The 19,079-nt window shown below is 41.7% G+C and overlaps 1 protein-coding gene and 1 pseudogene across 1 annotated transcript in view; one reads left to right on the plus strand and one right to left on the minus strand.

Annotated features, from left to right (window-relative positions):
* Positions 1-18,579, plus strand: part of LOC115295647 (zinc finger protein 665-like) — a 114,016-nt gene extending 95,437 nt beyond the window's left edge. The window contains 6 exon segments of the mRNA XM_029943749.1: positions 2,456-2,630; positions 3,146-3,229; positions 7,690-7,927; positions 9,757-9,883; positions 10,658-10,753; positions 15,742-18,579. Coding sequence (XP_029799609.1) covers positions 7,913-7,927; positions 9,757-9,883; positions 10,658-10,753; positions 15,742-18,143 — 2,640 coding nt within the window. The 5' untranslated portion in view covers positions 2,456-2,630; positions 3,146-3,229; positions 7,690-7,912 and the 3' untranslated portion in view covers positions 18,144-18,579.
* On the minus strand, positions 4,250-4,350 carry LOC115297312 (annotated as a pseudogene).
* Positions 18,580-19,079: the final 500 nt, after the last annotated feature.

Raw genomic sequence — 19,079 nt, forward strand, 5'->3', positions numbered from 1 at the left:
CGCCTCCCGCCTCGCCAGGTGCGTCTCCCCGCCCAGCAGCCCCGACTCCCGTGACGTCGTTCAGGCGTACTCGTGAGAGAGTTGCTGTCGTTGGCTACGTTGATTTTTTGTCTCTGGACTTCACCGCAATCTTGTGCTTAAAACCCGGAGTGTTTTCTCTCTTTTTTTACCCTTTGAACTTGCTCCACGGAGTGAGTCTCAATCAAGGTATTATTTCTTCATCAAGAGCGTAAGCTTGACGTTAATTATCTTAATTTTATGGAGGAAGAAAAGAATATGATACACACACTCCTGTCCATTTTTATTGTTAGTGTGCTTAGTCATGTTTTTGGGTTAAATGTTCGTGTTGTAAGCAGTGCTTAAGCAGAGCAGTCAGAGGATGTTTTTGGTAATAGAAAACCAAATTGTCTACAAGCCCATTTCTCAAAACAAGAATTTTTGAAGTGAACGTTAGTATTTGTCCCTTCATTTCTCAAAGCAATGTTCACTGAACACTCGTAAATGTTTATTGTAAGAAGACCACAATCATGGAGAGTACTGACGTTATGGCAAATATAACATTTTATTTTGCGTTTACTATTGTACCTCATTTTTCATATACAGGAGGAAAACTGGAAATAACCATTCAGTCAGACTTCATCATGGAGAAAGTCGAATTCTCCTATGATTGGAATGAGAAATTTGAACATCTATCAAGACTCATTAGAACCACAGTAGACTAATCACACCTTGCCATGTGTACAGAGCCAATGCAGAGGCTTAATTTTCTTTCAGAAAAATAAAAATAATTCAGCCAAAATCTTTACTTAGTTAGGCGGCCCCTGGGTGGCTCAATTGGTTGAGGCTCCACCGTTGGCTCAGGTCATGATCTCACAATTTCTAAGTACAGCCCCACATCTGGGTCCCTTTCAGCCTGTCACTGCAGAGCCTGCTTCAGATCCTGTCCCCCTCTGTTGTCCCTGCTGTCCGCCCCTCCCCCACTTGAGCTTTTCCCCCAAATAATTTTTTTAAATGTTTTATTTTTTAGAGAGAGAGAGAAGGGGAAGGCAGAGAGAGAGAAAGAGAGCATCACAGAATCTGAAGCAGGGTTCAGGCCCTGAGGTGTTAGCACAGAGCCTGATGCAGGGCTTGAACTCCCAAACCATGATATCATAATCTGAGCTGAAGTTGGTGCTTAACCCACTAAGCCACACAGGTGACCCTACCCCAAAGTAAATGTTAAAAAAAAAAAAAGTCAATGGGAGCTTTAGTAACTTATTAATGTGAAAGAATGGATTTGCTCATAAATGTTTTTGACTTAATTTTTTTCGTTTTTTGATGAGCAGAGAAGTTTTCTCTTTAAACAAATATCTAAAACTAGGCATCACTCTTTCGGTGGGCAGCGGATGTGGATGCCAGGTCAGGTGGCCTGGGATTGGTCTTGGCTCTGACACATTGTGGCTGTGTCACATTGGGTAAATTCCTGTCCCCTCTAAGATTCACATTTGTTACTGTAAAATAGCGGTAATAATAGGACCTACTATGGCATTCCTGTAAGAAGTAAACAAGGTAATACTTGCAAGAGCACTTTGCTCACTGCCTGGCATGCAGTAACCCTTCCAGAAAAGTTATTAGTATTTTTAAGGTAGGTTTTCCTTTCAGAAAATATTTTCTGTGTGTTCAGATAAGTTGGCCCCTGGGCGCCAGACTGACTCAGAAGTTGGAGCATGCGCTCCGGATTTAGGGGCTGTGAGTTCAAGCTCCACGTTGGGTGTGAGATTACTTAGAAATAAAATCTTAAAAAAGAAAAACAACTTGGCCCTAAGAATAGAATTATTTTGATGGGACAGAAGCTTGTGGTGAATCATGTCAAGCTATCATAAATTCATAAATTCAGACTTTTCTATGAAGCATCATTATCACAACAAAACACCAGTAAGAAATATTGATGAGATTTTTTTTGCGGGGAGCGGGGGTCATTGGGGTTTGCAGAGTCCGCAGCCTATGACCGAGAAAGAATTCTTGAAGACGTCTTTGGTGCAGAAAGGTGATTTTACTGAAGCCTGGGGACCAGACCTTGGGCAGGAAGAGCTGCCCATGGTCCATGAGAAGAGATTGGTTATACCTGATGGGGTTTGGGGGAGGTGAAGTCCAGGGGAAGTTTCTGTTAGGTTTTCTTGTGCTAAAGAAGACTCACAGGATCCTGGGGCCCAGCTATTGTCAGGCTAAGGAGGTTTTCCCTCTAGCAAAGAAAGCATTAGCATTAAGAGAGTAAGGAGTTGCTGGAGAAACGTTTTAGTCTGTCCCCCTCAAGCTTCTGTCACTGGGCTGCAGGGTTTAAGGAAACTTTCCAGCTGCCATTTCTCTGCCTTTGTTGCCCCCATCACCTGGGAGGGGTGTGGAGGCTCTGGTCCTACCGGACTCTGATCTCTCTCAGGTAACCTTTTATTCCCCCCTTTCCTTTGTTTTTGGGCAGGTGGGAGTGTCCCAGGAGTGTCACACAGAATCCCTGGGGGCTGGGGGGCTTGTGGCCTGTCTGCCTGCCTGCTGCTCCCTCACCCAGAATCACAGTCTTGAATCCACGTGGTTCCGGGTGGTCATGTGGAACGGTGGGAGGAAGAATTTTTGCTCCTGTAGTCCTGGACTAACAGGTAAGTTCTTGTTCCTTTGTTTTTGTTTTTTTAAATCTGTATTTTTAGACAGGATACATGTGAATTCAATAGTGAGAAATTATTTCCTTTATTTCCATGACATGGTAAAAAGAGTTGGACCAAAATAACATTTGTTTTTACATCATTTTTCAGTCTTTTAACAAGAGATGTTGAGTTTCAGAATAAAGCTTCTTAAAGAGATAGTACTTGGGTATATAAGGACAGTGCTGGGACTTTAGCTCTGCTCCATTCCGAATAACGTTGTTGAAAATAAGTTTCCTTTTGAAAAGTTTTTTCTGTCTGACCTGCTGCACGTTCTTTTCTGAAGTTTCACAAAATCCAGGGATTCTAGCAAACATCTAGTTTCTGCTGTGTAGCTAGAGTAAGGGGTGACGCAGACCTCAGAGTGAATTTGTGGAGGTGGCGTCATTCCATGCGGTCACTAAAGCACCAGAATTATGAGGGGAGATTAACTGCAGCGTTGCCACCACACAGTTAGGTCTTCCACTTCGCAGGATGTGTTTTCGTGTGATGAGGAGGGGAGGCTTGTTCCTTTCTCGGATGGTGGTGCTATTCTGGAGTGCGGAGTGTCAGAAGAGGTAACCTTTTTTTTTTTCCTGTCTTTATTTTTTATCTATTTATTTTTTAATGTTTTATTTTTGAGAGAGAGACAGCGTGAGCAGGGGAGGGTCAGAGAGAGGGGGAGACACAGAATCCAAAGACAGGTTCCAGGCTCTGAGCTAGCTGTCAGCACAGAGCCTGACACGGGGCTGGAACCCACAAACCGCAAAATCATGACCTGAGTCGATGTCAGACAGTTAACCAACTGAGCCAACCAGGCCCCCTCCTCTGTCTTTAAAATGAAGTATAGAATGTATAGCCTCCCTGTCCCTGTCCTCTGGTCCATATAACACACAGCTGCCTTTCTTCCAAACTTTTTCAAAATAATCTCTGAAGATATCTTCTTTTTAGAACCGTTATCTTTACCATCTCTCTCAGTATATTTGGACATATCAGGAAGTTGAAATGTTTTCTTAGTTCAGCATCTTCAACCTCCTTGTCTTTTTTTTCTTTTTGTTTTTTTTATGTTTACTTATTTTAGAGAGAGAAAAAGAGTGCTAGCAGGGCAGGGACAGAGAGAGAGACTGAGCTGTCAGCACACAGCTCGATGTGGGGATCGAACCCAAGAACTATGAGATCGTGACCTGAGCTAAAGTCAGATGTTTAGATGACTGAGCCACTCAGGCACCTTGTTTTATTTTTAACCTGCAGGTTTTCTTTTTTCTATAATCTCAAATTAATATATATTTCCATTCTTCTCCCAAACTGCGTAAGACCCTAATATACGTAAAATTTCTATTTCCCCCTCCCTCATCTCCTGCTTATTGTCATTTAATATTCTTGTTTGGATAACATGTTTTTTTGACTAATGTTATGCAGTTTCTCGTGTACCGATTCCTCCATCCCCTCTGTTCAGCATCCCTTTCCTTCCTGTCTTAGTGGGAATATATGGGTGGCAGACTCCATGCCTGCCTAAAAAATCCTTGTTTCATTGTCACTTTTTTATGATAATTTTTTTCATGGTAATTTTTTCAATGTGATGCATGCAACATAATACAGAAAACATGAAATACTACACGAATTTGCATGTCATCCTTGCACACGGGCCATGCTAATCTTGGAACCCTCACAGTTTCAGTGTACATGCTGAGGAAGCCACACACGCCTTTACTCTTGGATGCACGTTGGATGAGTTCTGAGTCCCAGGCTGGCAGTTCTGTCCCTCAGCCCTTTGATGTCTTATCTCCTTTATCTTCTGGCATCTGTGCTGTGGCCATGGAATCATACCGCCTTGCTAGTTGTTACTTCTAGGGTTGAAATACTCTCATCACTGGTTCTTTGTAAGGTGTACTCTTTGTTCTTAGTGTTGTGCAGTTTTGTTTCCGGGAGTGTGGGAATAGGTTCATTTTACCTGCTCAGAACGTCTGGTGTGTGCTGGAGAGGAGGATGTTTGGATTTCATCAGGGACTGTTGTTGGGGCACCTAGGTGGCTCTTTTGGGCATCTGACTTTGGCTCAGGTCATGATCTCACAGCGCTTGAGATCAAGCCCCACCTCAGGCTCTGTGCTTGTCAGCAGAGACTGCTTGGGATTCTTTCTCTCTCTCCCTGTGTCACTTCCCTGCTCGGGTGCATGAGAGAGGTCTTTGCCTCTCAAACTAAATAAATTAATGCTTAAAATAAAAAGAAAGATTTATTCTCCATCTCTAGTTTGTAATACTTCTGGAGACACCTGGGGACTGGATCTCTCATCCGTGCCTTACAATCTGTGTATCTGCCGTGTACAGAGATGCTGTTTTTTCTACGAAGCTGCCTAACCTCCTGCAGCCTGGTCGAACTCACCCTGTTATTCGTGTTACTTTGATTAGTGCGGTGGATGTGATGAGAGGAAACCTCTTGTGCTCCTCTTCCACTCTTTCACCAGGATGAGTCTTAGAAAGCTGACAGGTGGGGTGCGGCCCTTTGTCTCTGCCTGCATTTTCTCCCACTTCTTCCCTGGTCTCCCCTTTGGAGCCTCATGGAATCTGCTACTCCCCATTCCACACCGCTGCCCTTCCTGTGTTTATAAACCAACGCTGGTTTGTGTTTCCCTTAATTCATCTTGATCTCCTAATAGGGAGTCATTTTATACTGTCATTGTACAGCATTGCCTTTGTTGCCAGTAAATTCCTGGATAGTCCTCTGTGTTGATTGACACAGGTTTACTCTAACTTCTTTTACACTGTCAGCATCCATTAGAGAAAATGAGAGCACAGAATACGGGGCTGAAAAATTGCTACGTTTTCGAATTCTTGGCTTCGCCCCTCGCAGAACATCTTGTGTAGATTTCCTTCCATCTCTTTTGTTTCCTGAGGATCTGGGTGCCAGAGAGCACCTTGTAGATGCCAGGTAGTGGCAGGCCTCTCCCCAAGCTTTACTCTGAGTTGCTTTATCTCAACTCCTCTCTCTAGGCGTGGGCAGGTCAAGGGTGGAGGGGTGTGACTCCTGAACAGTTCATCACCTGCTTTGTCAAGAGAGGGTGCTGGAGTTAAGGGAGATCAGGGCCATATTCCTTACCATTGAAACTTGCTCATTCTACGAAGGGTCGTGATCCGGAATGGGTATCACATGTGCTCAGGTTTGTTGTCGTCGATCCACCTTGGTCTGACTTAGTCTGCCGAGAGGAAAGGAAACCTCCACTATACTGTCTTTTCACTGTTAGATATTTGGGTTTTTTCGCCCTTACACATAGAAATGCCTTCTGCTCTAGGTCCTCCTGGTGTTAGTAACGGGACAGGGGCCAGATTCCAGAAAGCCCATCTTTTGAAAAATACAAAATAATGGTTGTTACAGTTTGGACTGTGTCCCCCCAGAAAGATGTGGTGACAGCCTAACCTCTCTACCTGTGGAACGAGTATGGCCTTATTTGGACATAGGGCCCTTACAGAACGACTCAGGTTAAGGTACAGCCAGGAGGATGGGTCCTTCATCCAGTGTGACTGAGGTCCTCATAACCAGAGGGAAATATGGACAGAGAGGCCCCCATAGAGAAAGCCACTTGACAAGAGAGGCAGGGATGGGAGTGTCCTAGCTTCAAATCCAGGGGTGGGTAGGACTGCCAGGCAGCAGGGGGAGCTAGGAAAAGGCAGGGAAGGGTTCTGCCAAACCTCCTAGGAGGCGGGGCCATACTCACATACTGATTTCTGATCTCTTGCTTCTGAAACTCCAACAGGGTGGATTTGTCTTGTCTTAAGACACCCAGTTGGTTACACTGTGTTACAGCAGCCCCAGGAATCTCATACAGTGGGTCAACTGCAAGGATTGTATTAAATAAATAGGTACTTCTCGGAGTACCTGATGGGGATGGAGAAAGAGGCATTCTGGACCTCACAGCATGTTAACAATAGCCTTCAAAAATGATTTGTTTCATAATATTTGTCTGAATCCAATAGGATGTGTTAGAATGAAAGCATTGTTAAGGGCTCCTGGATGGCTCGTTTGGTTGAGCCTCTGACCTTTGATTTCAGCTAAGGTCATGAACCCCAGGTCATGGTATCGGGCCATGTGTTGGGCACAGAGCCTGCTTGGGAATCAATCCCTCTCTCTCTCTCTGTTTCTATCTTTCTCTGTCTCCCTCTGTCTTTTGCACCCCTTTCTGCTCCCTTCCACCTCCTACCCGCCCCCTCTTTCTCCTCTCCTCCCTCTGACCATCTCCCTTACTCCTGCTCTCTCTCCAAAAGGATATAAAAAGGTAATAAAATAAATAAAATTACAGCAGTTTAGAGAAGTGAAGTTTGAGAGCTGGAAACAGGAAAACAGAGGGTTACGCAGAAAACTTACTGCATAGAAAGCAAAAAACAAAAGTGAAGTTTGTTGGGAGCCATTCTGAACTGACAAGTCGAGATTACTCCGTGTGAGGTTTAGGCAGGTTTGCAAGGCTTCTTGCTGTCACATAATGACCAATATCCACTCCCACTCAATTGTTTTTGAGCAGTGACCCCTGAGGCACTTTGTTGATTTGTATCCTGAGTGACTTGTCCCTTTTTTCTGGCCCTACAATGCTGATTGCATCTTGTGAAGAAACTTCCTGTAGGAACTTCTTTTCTGATTATAGGAGCAAATATTGCATTTCCTGAGAATCCTGTTAGTCTTAATGTTCCTCTTAAGCTTACAGGCTATTGACCCCGGTTCACAAAGAACTAACTTCTGCCTTTGCTATGCTAAAAACATTGTCTTGTATTTGAATTCTGAATATACCTTCGTTCCCCATGTGAAAAGCATCTAAGTCACCTACATCAATCACTGTTGTTCAAGTTTATGCATCAGTCTTCTACAAATCTGTCTTCTGGGAAATTTTTATATATCAACCAAATTAATCATCAGACATCCTTGTCTAAGGCAAATGCCTCTTCTGTGCATTTCCCCAAACACTTAACCATAAATAAAGCTGAGTCTCAGAGCAAGGACGCCTGCCTGGTGATCAGAACGAATCTCATAGCTCCTCTCATCGCTGTCTCCCAGACACCATTCATCCTTCAGGGACCCCTGGACCGGCTGGAGCGCGACTCCATTAAACTAGGAAGCTGGGCACTTCTGTATTTGAAAGTCCTGCCAGCCAGTGAGCACGTTTCTGGTGAGAAGTTCTCTTGGGGCCTTTTAGGCCATTTTCTCCTGATGCAGCTGTGATTTCTCCACAAATTCCATCTGAGAACGAAATCTACAGGACAAGTGGACAGAAGAAGAAATGGACAGCTCTCAGGTAAGCCTGGTGTGCCAGCTCGGAGGCCATGTCCTCTTCCCCCCTCCACTTCCGTGGATTTCAAAATCACAAATGTGGATTTCTGATGTTTCTGCCTCATGTTTTCATGATATTCAAGGTTAGGACTATAGAGCTCTTCTCTCCTGTAGCCAGTATTTCTCTACATCTTCCCACCAGGCTTTCCCACAGATTTGTCACTTTGAAATAAAGTCCTGAGTGTATGGCAAACATTCCCTTTAGGACAGGTCCAAAGGGGAAGGCATTGAGTCCAAGATTCCTGTTGCCAATGGGGTCGGGTCCTGAGATTTCAGTCAAGGAGAACCATTCCTTCTTCAGTATTTCTTTAGACCACGATTAAGAAAATGAAAAATGCAAGGCCTCCTGTATCTCAGGAAGCCTCTTAAGCATATGAGAGTCCTTCTGGAGGCTCCCGTTTTGCCTTTCTCTCCCAGCTGCCCCGTATGTGACCAGTCACCCTTCACAACCCCATTGTGACACCTGGTGCCAACACATCCTCTCCTCCTGGTATAATAAAACTACCTTTTTGCAACAAAAAAAAAATGCAAAATTACACAAGATGGATATAATAATTTGGAACGTCAAAAAAGGAATTAGACAGGGCGCCTGGGTGGCTCAGTCAGTTAAGCGTCCAACTTTGGCTCAGGTCATGACCTCATGGTTGTGGGTTTAAGCCGTGTCTCTGTGCTGACAGCTAACTCAGAGCCTGGAGGTTGCCTCAGATTCTGTGTCTCCCTCTCTCTCTGACCCTCCCCTGCTTGCACCGTCTCTTTCTGTTTCTCAAAAATAAATAAAAAACATTAAAAAATTAAATAAAAAACAGAATTAGGAAAGGCTAAAGCAGCTGTCTTTAGAGTTGGTAACAAATGGGAATTTTCTTGAGTAGAAAGAATCTTTTGTCCCCTTGAAGTTTTGCCTCTGAAAGGGTCTCATCACCAGGTAGAAGGAGAAAGGAGAAAACAGCAAAACATGATAGAAAATTAAGAGGAAAAAAAGGCAAAGAAGTTTTTGTTTTACTCCACACTATAGTCACAGAAATACCCTTTTATATACTGCTTTATAGTTTCAGAAAATGAAAATCAGAATCATATGATTGACATATTTGTGTGTCTGAAAATCCTGAAATATAATAGAGTCTGAGATGAAAGTACAGCAAGTGAGGTTGTCACCACACAAAGGAAAATTGATTTCCAGCCAATAAGGAAATCAGAAGGAATACCGTCCAAATAAGAGACTCGGAGATCAAGGGTGTGTGTGCGTGTGTGTGTGTGTGTGTGTGCGCGTGATGTTTTCCTTTTATTTCAGATGCAGTGCATAATTAGGAAGTGGAGCCTTGTCATCTTATGTAGAACTGGACATAAGGTGGCACATGTGCCTGAGGAGAACACCTGTATACATACTTTGTGTCTTTTGTAAGTGAGGTTTGTGCTCCTCCTTGGGTGGAGATTTTGGTATTATAAGGAGGTTAAGGTAACTGTCCTCAGTGCATGAATCAAGTCCACCATCCATGTGTACAGGGATGAGTCAGGGGCTAAGCTCAAAGTGGGCCTGCCCAAGGGCCGGGTTTACATTTTATTGAATGTTTTCTGTGTCCATCACAGGAGACTGTGTCCATAGGGTGTTTTGCCAGAAGGAAAAGATAAGAGAGAAAAAGGAGGTTAAGTCAAATGAGGGACCCTGGTCAGTGGGTACAAGCAGGTGAGCAGTGAAGGTCAGTTCTTGGAGTCTGGTGACAGTAACTGCCTCTCTCATCGTAGGTACCATTATGAACACTGCCAATGGCCACTGGATCACTGTGGTATTTATTGCAGGGACGGCTGACCTTCCAGGATGTGGCTCTAGAATTCTCTCAGGAAGAATGGGAATGCCTGAACCACAGTCAGCGGGAACTGTACGCGGATGTGATACTGGAGACCTATGGACACCTTCTCTTCTTGGGTGAGGATCACTCCTTCCAGATTTCCCAAATCACACTCGGGGTTTTGTTCCTTTCTTTGAAGACTGTTTCTTGGGAGCTTCCTCTTTGCATGACTGGAATCCGGATCCCTGAAGTAAGGGAAGAATGTTGGGATTTGTAGATGTAGGGAAATACCTCATGAGGATTCCTTTTCAACTTCAACTTCCCTTTTTTCAGGTACCACTGTAATTTCTGTAGATTCATGGCAATTCTTTTATTTTTTTAATGTTTATTTATTTTTGAGAGAGGGACACAGAGCATGTGTATTTATGTTTAAATTCTTTATGTTATTTATTTATTTTTGAGAGATAGCCTGAGCATGGGAGGGTCAGAGGGAGAGAGGGAGACACAGAATCCAAAGCAGACTCCAGGCTCCGAGCTAGCTGTCAGCACAGAGCCCGATGCGGGGCTTGAACCTACGAACTATGAGATCATGAACTGAGCCAAAGCTGGCGCTTAACCGACTGTCCACCCAGATTCATGGCAATACTTAACACTGAGGGGTTAGGATGGTACTGCCCATATCTCAAACTCCAATTTTACTGCTTATTGTATTGGTGTTCTTGGAAGGGAGGTCATGATGGGAGTATTTAAAACTCCTCCTGCAGGTTCTGAAGAGGCTCCGTCTGTGGCAACAGCATTTGGGATGTCATTTTTTAGGATTCTCCCATGTCCTCTCTTGTCTACTGAGGACAATACTGGATGGAAAGGTCGAATGTCCAGCAATAATTACACTCCTTCTTTCTGATAAGCAGGTCTCCTTGTATCAAAACCAGACCTGGTCATCTTTTTGGAGCACGAGAAGGAGCTGCGGGGTGTGAAGAGACAGGAGACAGTAGCCTCACACCCAGGTAGGTGGGAAGGAAGCAGATGACGAGGTGAGGTGCCAGTGTGAAGGGGGAAGATAGAACTTGAAGTGTAGTTCAAGTAGCTGTCCTTGAATGGAAAATCGTTTGTGAAGCCCCATTTTGAGTCTTTCCCTCTCACAGAGGGACATCTGCTATCTGATACGTTATGTTCTTTGATTCTCCAAGGACACTCTTTCAGCTCCAGTGCAGGTCCACCGCCCCCACAGTGAGGACCTCCATAATGTGAGAGCTTCTCCTTTGCTTTGAGAGCCCCAATGGGTATCTCTGTATTTTGAGGAATGCTGTGCTAAGCCATTTCTAAATTCTGTTTTGCTTCTTGTGACAAGTATGCAGGCATAGTAGTGGGTATATTTGGGTTCGATGCAGAAATCCTGGAAACACTGGAGACAGAGATCACATGTTTTCTGCTTTATGCTTGCCAAAGTCAGAGGCTGTAATCTTACTTTTACAAATTCACGGCTCAGAAATTTCAAAATATCACAGAACACCTCCCACACATGACAAAATCTAATACTTTATTTCACATCAGAACTTCATATGTTTTTGTGTTAACTAAAATTTGAAATTTCCACTGTGTGTTCTGTTGCTCAATGGTTAAATAATTTAATGTATTTATGTGTATGCTAGCATTCCTGCATATTAATACTATGCATTTAGAAGTTAGAACTCACAGCCTATAATAAAGTCTCAGTCCATGATTTGGCTATTGTTGAAAGTGCTGCTATGAACATTGGGGTACGTGTGCCCCTATGCATCATTTAATGTGCCAGTTGCCCATCTGGATGTCCTCTTTGGAGAAGTGTCTATTCATGTCTTCTGCCCATGTCTTCACTGGATTATTCGTTTTTTGAGTGTGGAGTTTGGTGAGCTCCTTGTAGATTTTCGATACTAGCCCTTTATCCGATATGCCATTTGCCACTATCTTTTCCCATTCTGTTGGTTGCTTATTAGTTTTTTTTTATTGTTTCCTTTGCAGTACATAAGCTTTTTATCTTGATGAGGTCCCAATAGTTCATTTTTGTTCTTGATTCCCTCGCCTTTGGGGATGTGTCACATAGGAAATAGCTGCAATGGAGGTAAAGGAGGCTATTTCCTGCTTTCCCCTCTAGGGTTTTGATGGTTTCCTGTCTCACATTCAGGTCCTTCATCCATTTTGAGATTATTTTTGTGTATGGTGTAAGAACATGATCTAGTTTCATTCTTCAGCATGCTGCTGTCCAGCTCTCCCAGCAACATCAGTTAAAGAGGCTGTCTTTGGGGCACCTGGGTGGCTCAGTCAGTTAAGCCTCCGACTTCGGCTCAGGTCAGATCTCGCGTTCGTGCGTTCGAGCCCCACATCAGGCTCTGTGCTGACAGCTCTGTCTCTCTCTATATCAAAAATAAATAAAACATTAAAAAAAAAAAAAGAGGCTGTCTTTTTTCCTTGGGATACTCTTTCCTGTTTTGTCAAAGATTAATTGGCCATACTCTTGTGGGTCTAGTTCTGGGCTCTTTCTTTTGTTCCCTTGGTCTGTGTGTCTGTTTTTGTGCCAATACCATACAGTCTTGATGCTGACAGCTTTGTAGTCAAGGCTAATGTCTGGGATTGTGATGCCTCCCATTTTGGTTTTCTTCTTTAATATTACTTTGGCTATTCGGGGATTTTTGTGGTTCCATATGAATTTTACCATAGTTTGTTCTAGGTTTGAGAAGAATTCTGCTAAAATTTTGATGGGGATTGCTTTGAATGTGTAGATTGCTTTGGATAATAATGACATTTTAACAATGTTAATTGTTCCGATCCATGAGCATGGAATGTTTTTCCATTCTCTGTATCTTCTTCAATTTCTTTCATAAGCTTTCTATACATTTCATGAAAGGTCTTTTACATCTTTCGTTAGGTTTATTCCTAGGTATTTTATGGTTTTTTGTGCAATAGTGAATGGGATCGGCTTCTTGATTTCTATTTCTGTCGCCTCATTTTTGGTGTATAAAAGTGCAACGAATTGTACATTGATTTTGTGCCCTCCAACGTTACTGAATTCATTGACCAGTTCTGGAAGGCTTCTGGTGGAGTCAGTCGGCTTAGTTCTGGTGGAGTTGATGTCAGGTCTCACTTCACGAGCAGACCACTGCGTCCCTAGTTATGACTTACCATGTTTAGGCCAGGGATCCTACACTGTCCATAGCAGTCACAGAGTGCATCTGCAGGCCACTGGCTTATTTGATCGGGCAGGAGACATAACTGTGTCTTCTAACATACAGAGGAAGGCAGAGCCTTAGACAAAATGCCAACCTGGAAGAATTCATCCAAAGTCAAAGAAGAAGATATGGCCATGAAGAGAGATTTAAGTGAAACAGTTATTAGTAACATGCTTGATGGAGAATTTAAGGCAGCCAACAGTCATAAGGATACTCTCTCTGCTGAGAAAAGAATAGTGTGAACCATACCAGGGAGCTAAAACACTTAAAAAAGAATCGAGGTGAACAATGCAGTGAAGGACATTGAGGGACATCTGGGTGGGTCAGTCGAAGAAGCATCTAATTCTTGAATTTGCCTGAGGTGATGACGTCGCAGTTTGGAAGATAGAGCCCCATCTTGGTCTCTGTAGTAACTTCCTGAAGCCTGATAGGGATTTTCTCTCCCTTTCTCTCTCCTCTTCTGCTTTCACTCCCCGCTCAAAACATAAACAGGTTTTATTTTTTTTTTTTAAGTAAAAACATACTGGAAACAGGCTTAGCAGTGGACAGCACATGGAAATAAGAGAAGAATGACTTTGTCGTTCAAAGAAAATAAATAAAAATAATGAATCTAAGCAAAAGACCAGAGAAGAATCGTACAATAGTATTGACGTAGAGAACTGAGAGACTCCATCAAATGTAATAATATTTATATTATGGAAGTGAGAAGAAAGAACAGGACACAGAACATTTATTTCAAGACATAATAGAAGAAATCTTTCATAATCCTGGAAGGGAACAGACATCCAAATGCAGGCATATCAAAATCCTAAAAACAAAAGCAATGAAACAAAACTGTTTGCTGCCTTTAGGAGACTCATTTAGACATAAAGACACCTGCAGATTGACCATGGGGAAACTGAAAAACACATAGCATGCAACTGGATGTCAAAAGAAAGCCAGAGTGGGAAGACTTCTTCCAGACAACCAGTAATTTTGTTTTTATATTGTGTTTATCCTGTTTCATGTCAGAGGAATGCTGGCCTCATAGGATAGTTTTGAAAAGTTTCCACTCTTTCACTATTTGTAGGATTTTGAAAAGATTATCTGTAGTTGTTATTTTTTTTACATGTCAGACTTGACCAACGAATGCATGTGATCTTGGGCCATTCTGTGCCGAGAGATTTTTTATTTTGAATTCAACTTTCATTTTTCTTATAGGTCTAAGAAGACTTCTGAATTCATGGGTTTAAGAGTCCTATTTCAATCTTAGTAACTTGTGCATTTTCAGGCATTAAGTGGAAATCTTTTTTTAAATATTTCTTTCTTACTGTGAGAGAGAGAGACAGAGTACGGTCAGGGGAGTGTCTGAGAGAGAGGGAGACATGGAATCCTAAGCAGGGTCCAGTCCCTGAGCTGTGAGCACAGAGCCCGTCATAGAGTCAAACACAATAACCCTGAGATCAAGACCTGATCTGAAGTTAAGACGCCTAACCAACTGAGCAACCAACCACCCCAGTGGATTTCCTTCATAGTTTTTGCCTTGTCTGTATATCATTGCATATGTACTTGAAGTTTTGCCAGTATTGTTCTTCTCCTAAACTGGCAATTACTTTCAATGTTATATTATTTTTTATTCTGGTGTCCGTTTTATTTACCTCTCATTTTTCTTTCTAAATAAAATAATTTCAAATGTTGCATTGTTATTTCTTCCACTACTAAATTTCAGCTGTCTTCCTTTTCTACTTCCTTTCTGTGTCATTTATGTCAATGTTTTCCTTACCTGAAGCATTTATAGAATTACAAAATAGGACAATTGAAAGTCGTAAAAAACATAGAAGAAATAATACATGCATTGACCAAAATGATTCCAAAAAACAGTAAGGATTCATTAGGGTTTTCTGTACACCATGTTGTCCGTGATTCGAAATACTTATCTTAGGAGTTTTGGGCCTTTTTTACAGTAGTGTATTCCTTTGATTGCGTTACCTGTTAATGCTGGTACCACAGAGACTGTTTTCATATATTCCGTTCTCTTCACTCCTTGGGAATACTCGAGGAGACTCAAAGTATTTTCTCATGAAGTGAAATGATCGGACATAGGGCTCTTCCTTCTTTGGAGTTACTTTGTTTTTTGTTTCTTTCCTAGTTTTGTTTGTTTATTTTTCAATTGCCCTTTCACTTACTTAGTTGTTGGCAGTAGTGATTTTATTTTTCATGATGGAGTAAAGGTGGTTATATTATTTTTTTACTTCATTCTCATCTACTGGTATTAAGTCATGGGCATATAATTATCCATTGTTGCCCTTTTACTCATTTTTATTTCAGCATACCCATTATAATGCACCTACCTGCACTGCACTGCTGCAACTAATGTTGGTCTCTTCTCTTTCATTCTTCCTTGGTTGAAAGGACTAGCAGTTTTGTTGATCTTTTCTGAAAGATTTTTTCTATGGTTGATATAGTCTTAAGTTTACTGTATCCTGTTTTGTTGATTTCAGTTTTATGTTTAAGTTTTCTTCTGTGGTAATTTTGGTTTCGTGTGGTACTTTTCCTGATTATTTGAGGTAGTGGAAAATGGTTTGCACTGTAGCTAGACAGTACTACAGAATTATCTTTTAGCCTATATGGTCTATATGTTGTGTGCAACTTTTGTGTCCATGGAGGGTGCGATTCCTAATGATCCCTTCTCAAACTTTTGGCTGATGTTTTCTGATTGTTTTTAAGGTTAAAAATAGAGCTATACAGTGTGTTCATCTGAGAGTACTTAATGGGATTATGTTACTTTCCTGTTATTTGGTATCTTTCAGCTGTATCTTCACCATGCACCCAGAGTTTCCTGCCCACGTCGTGCTTAGAACTTTCTCCTCAGAAAGTGTCAATTGGGGAACAGAGTACCCGTGAGAATTTCTACTTACTGATAGACCCAGTCAGCAATGGGGAGAGTGAAGGGCATCAAACATATCATGATGGCCGTATCCAAACAGAGACATCTGCTCATAAGAAGAATCTCACTGCCCGAAGTGGTGAACAATATAAAGCATTTGGCAAAACCTCCCCTTTCAAATTAGCTTCTTCTGTCAAGAAGTGTGTTTCAGTAACCAAAAAATCAGATCAAATATTGACACATAAATATTTGTTGAGAGAAAATTTTGAAAATCAGGAAAGTGACCTCATTCGTGTTAAAAATAAGTATTTGGCCCAATTTGAAAATGGCCTTGGACTGACCTTTCACTCAATTATTTCTGAAAATCATAGATTTAATACTGAAGAAGAAAGTGTTAAGTGGTATCAACTTGAGGGGCATATCAGAAAGAGGTCAACCCAACAAAATTACGAGACGATTTTGAATAGACATAGAATTGCTGTTTGCAGTGAATCTGAGATGAAATTTAACCAGGGCTCCAACGTTAACAACTGTGTGCATACTCATTTGCCAGAAAACCATGTTGAATGTAATAAAGGTGAGGAAGTCTTGTCTCAAAAATCTAAACGTATCAAACAGAGGAGTGCGCATCTGAAAGACAATCCTTATAAATATAGAGACTGTGGGAACGCTCTGCAGCTGTCCTCCAGTGTTGAAGATCATCAGACAAGTTGTTTGGGACAAAACCCATCCACATGTAATAAGTCTGAAAACACATTTAGTCAGTCACCAAAACTAAACATACATAAGACAATTAGTACTGGAGAGAAAAGGTACACTTGTAAGGACTGTGGCCTAGTCTTTCATTGGCACTCAACACTACCTAAACATCAACAAATGCATGCTGGAGAGAAGTCCTACAACTGTGAATCGTGTGGGAAAGCCTTTAAGGACTGCTCGTCACTAAATACAGATGTACAAATCCATATTAGAGAGAGACTTGACAAATGTCAACAATGTGGCAAGGCCTTTAATAGGCACTCCAGCCTTACTAGACATCAGAGCATGCATATTGGAGAGAAACCTTACCAATGTCAAGAATGTGCCCAAGCCTTTAAAGAGAACTCAAATGTCACTTATCATCACAGGGTTGACACTGAAGAGAAACCTTACCAATGTAAACAATGTGACCAGGCCTTTTGCGAGCACTCACACCTTAATCAACATCTCAGAATTCATTCTGCAGAGAAACCTTACAAATGTGAACAATGTGGCAAGGCCTTTAGTCAGCACTCAATACTTACTAAACATCACAGAGTTCATAGTGGAGAGAAACCTTACAAATGTGAAGAGTGTGGCAAGACTTTTACCCGGAACTCAAGCCTTACACTCCATCTCAGAATTCATACTGGAGAGAAACCATACATATGTCAAGAATGTGGCAAGGCCTTTAGCCAGCACTCAATGCTTACTAAACATCACAGAGTTCATACTGGAGAGAAACCTTACAAATGTCAAGAATGTGGCAAATCCTTTATAACACACTCAAGCCTTACTCTACATCTCAGAATTCATACTGGAGAGAAACCTTACAAATGTGAACAATGTGGCAAGGCCTTTAGCCACCACTCAGTCCTTACTGTACATCAGAGAATTCATACTGGAGAGAAACCTTATGGATGTCAAGAATGTGGCAAGTTTTTTATAACGCATTCAAGCCTTACTGTACATCACAGAATTCATACTGGAGAGAAACGTTACAAATGTGAAAAATGTGGCAAGGCCTTTCGCCAGCAGTCACACCTTACTCTACATCACAGAATTCATACTGGAGAGAAACCTTATGAATGTGAAGAATGTGGCAAGGCCTTTATAGACCACTCAAGTCTTACTCTACATCTCAGAATTCACACTGGAGAGAAACCTTACAAATGTGAAAAATGTGGCAAGGCCTTTCGCCAGCACTCAAAACTTAGTCAACATTTCAGAATTCATACTGGAGAGAAACCTTACAAATGTGAAGAATGTGGCAAAGCCTTTATAGACCACACAAGTCTTACTCAACATCACAGAATTCATACTGGAGAGAAACCTTACAAATGTCAAGAATGTGGCAAGGCCTTTCACCACCAATCAAATCTTACCAAACATCACAGAATTCATATAAGACAGAAACCTTAAAAGTATTAAAAGAATGTCAGAACCTGCAAGTGGCCCTCAGCCCTTACTATACATCAGAGAATTCCTAGTGGAGAATAATCATACAGATATAAACAGTGTGGCAGGCTCACCCACTCATCACAATGTAGTCAACATTTTAGCTATCACATAGGAGGAAAACTGTGAAATGGAAAGAAAGTGACCTGCCCTTTACGTAGAATTCAATCTTTGCTCAGTGTCATAAAATGCTCCCTTGATGCAAACCCTAGACATGTAATGAATGAGATAAGACCATCATTTTAAATTACACTCTAGCAAACACCAGACAGTGCATATAGGAAAGTAACTGGGAAGATAGATTTACAAACGTATTAAATTGAACATCAAATGTCAATAAGATTTTAGACATCAAAGCAGAAAGCAGCACATCATTCACTCTATTGATACATTACACCAAAATACTTGTAGGGAATAATAGAAAGTTAAAAACTTAGAACACATTTGTGCCATTCTGTTTCAAAAGATTTAGCAAATGAGTTTTGCCTGGGTATAATTAATTTTAATATGTGCTTTTTGGGAGCCATTCTGAACTCACAAGTTGAGAATACTTGTGAGGTTAAGGCAGGTTTGCAAGGCCTCCTGCTATCAACTGATGACTGATATCCACCCCCACTCAATTGTTTGGCTTGAGCACCAACCCCACAGGCACCTTGTTGATTGGTATCCAAAGTGACTTGTCCCCTTATTCTGGCCCTAAAATGCTGATTGCACCTGTGAAGAAACTTAATTGTAGGAACTCCTTTTGTGATTATGGGAGCTAACATTGCTTTTTCTGAGAATTCTGTTATTCTTATAGTTCCTCCTTAGGCAACAGACTATTGACCCTTGCTCAGGAAGAACTAAGTTCCACCTCTGCTTCACTATAAACATTGTCTTGAATTTAAACGCCTAAGGTACCTTCCTTCCCCATATGATATGCATCTAAAGCACCTACATCAATCACTATTGATAAAGGTAATGCACGAGGCTTCTGCAAATGTATGTTCTGGGAAATTTTTTCATAGCAAAGAAATTTGTCGTCAGAAATCATTGTCCAAGGCAAATGCCACTTCTGTGCTGTTC

The sequence above is a fragment of the Suricata suricatta genome, chromosome 7, assembly GCF_006229205.1.
Source record: "Suricata suricatta isolate VVHF042 chromosome 7, meerkat_22Aug2017_6uvM2_HiC, whole genome shotgun sequence".
NCBI classification, from domain to species: domain Eukaryota; kingdom Metazoa; phylum Chordata; class Mammalia; order Carnivora; family Herpestidae; genus Suricata; species Suricata suricatta.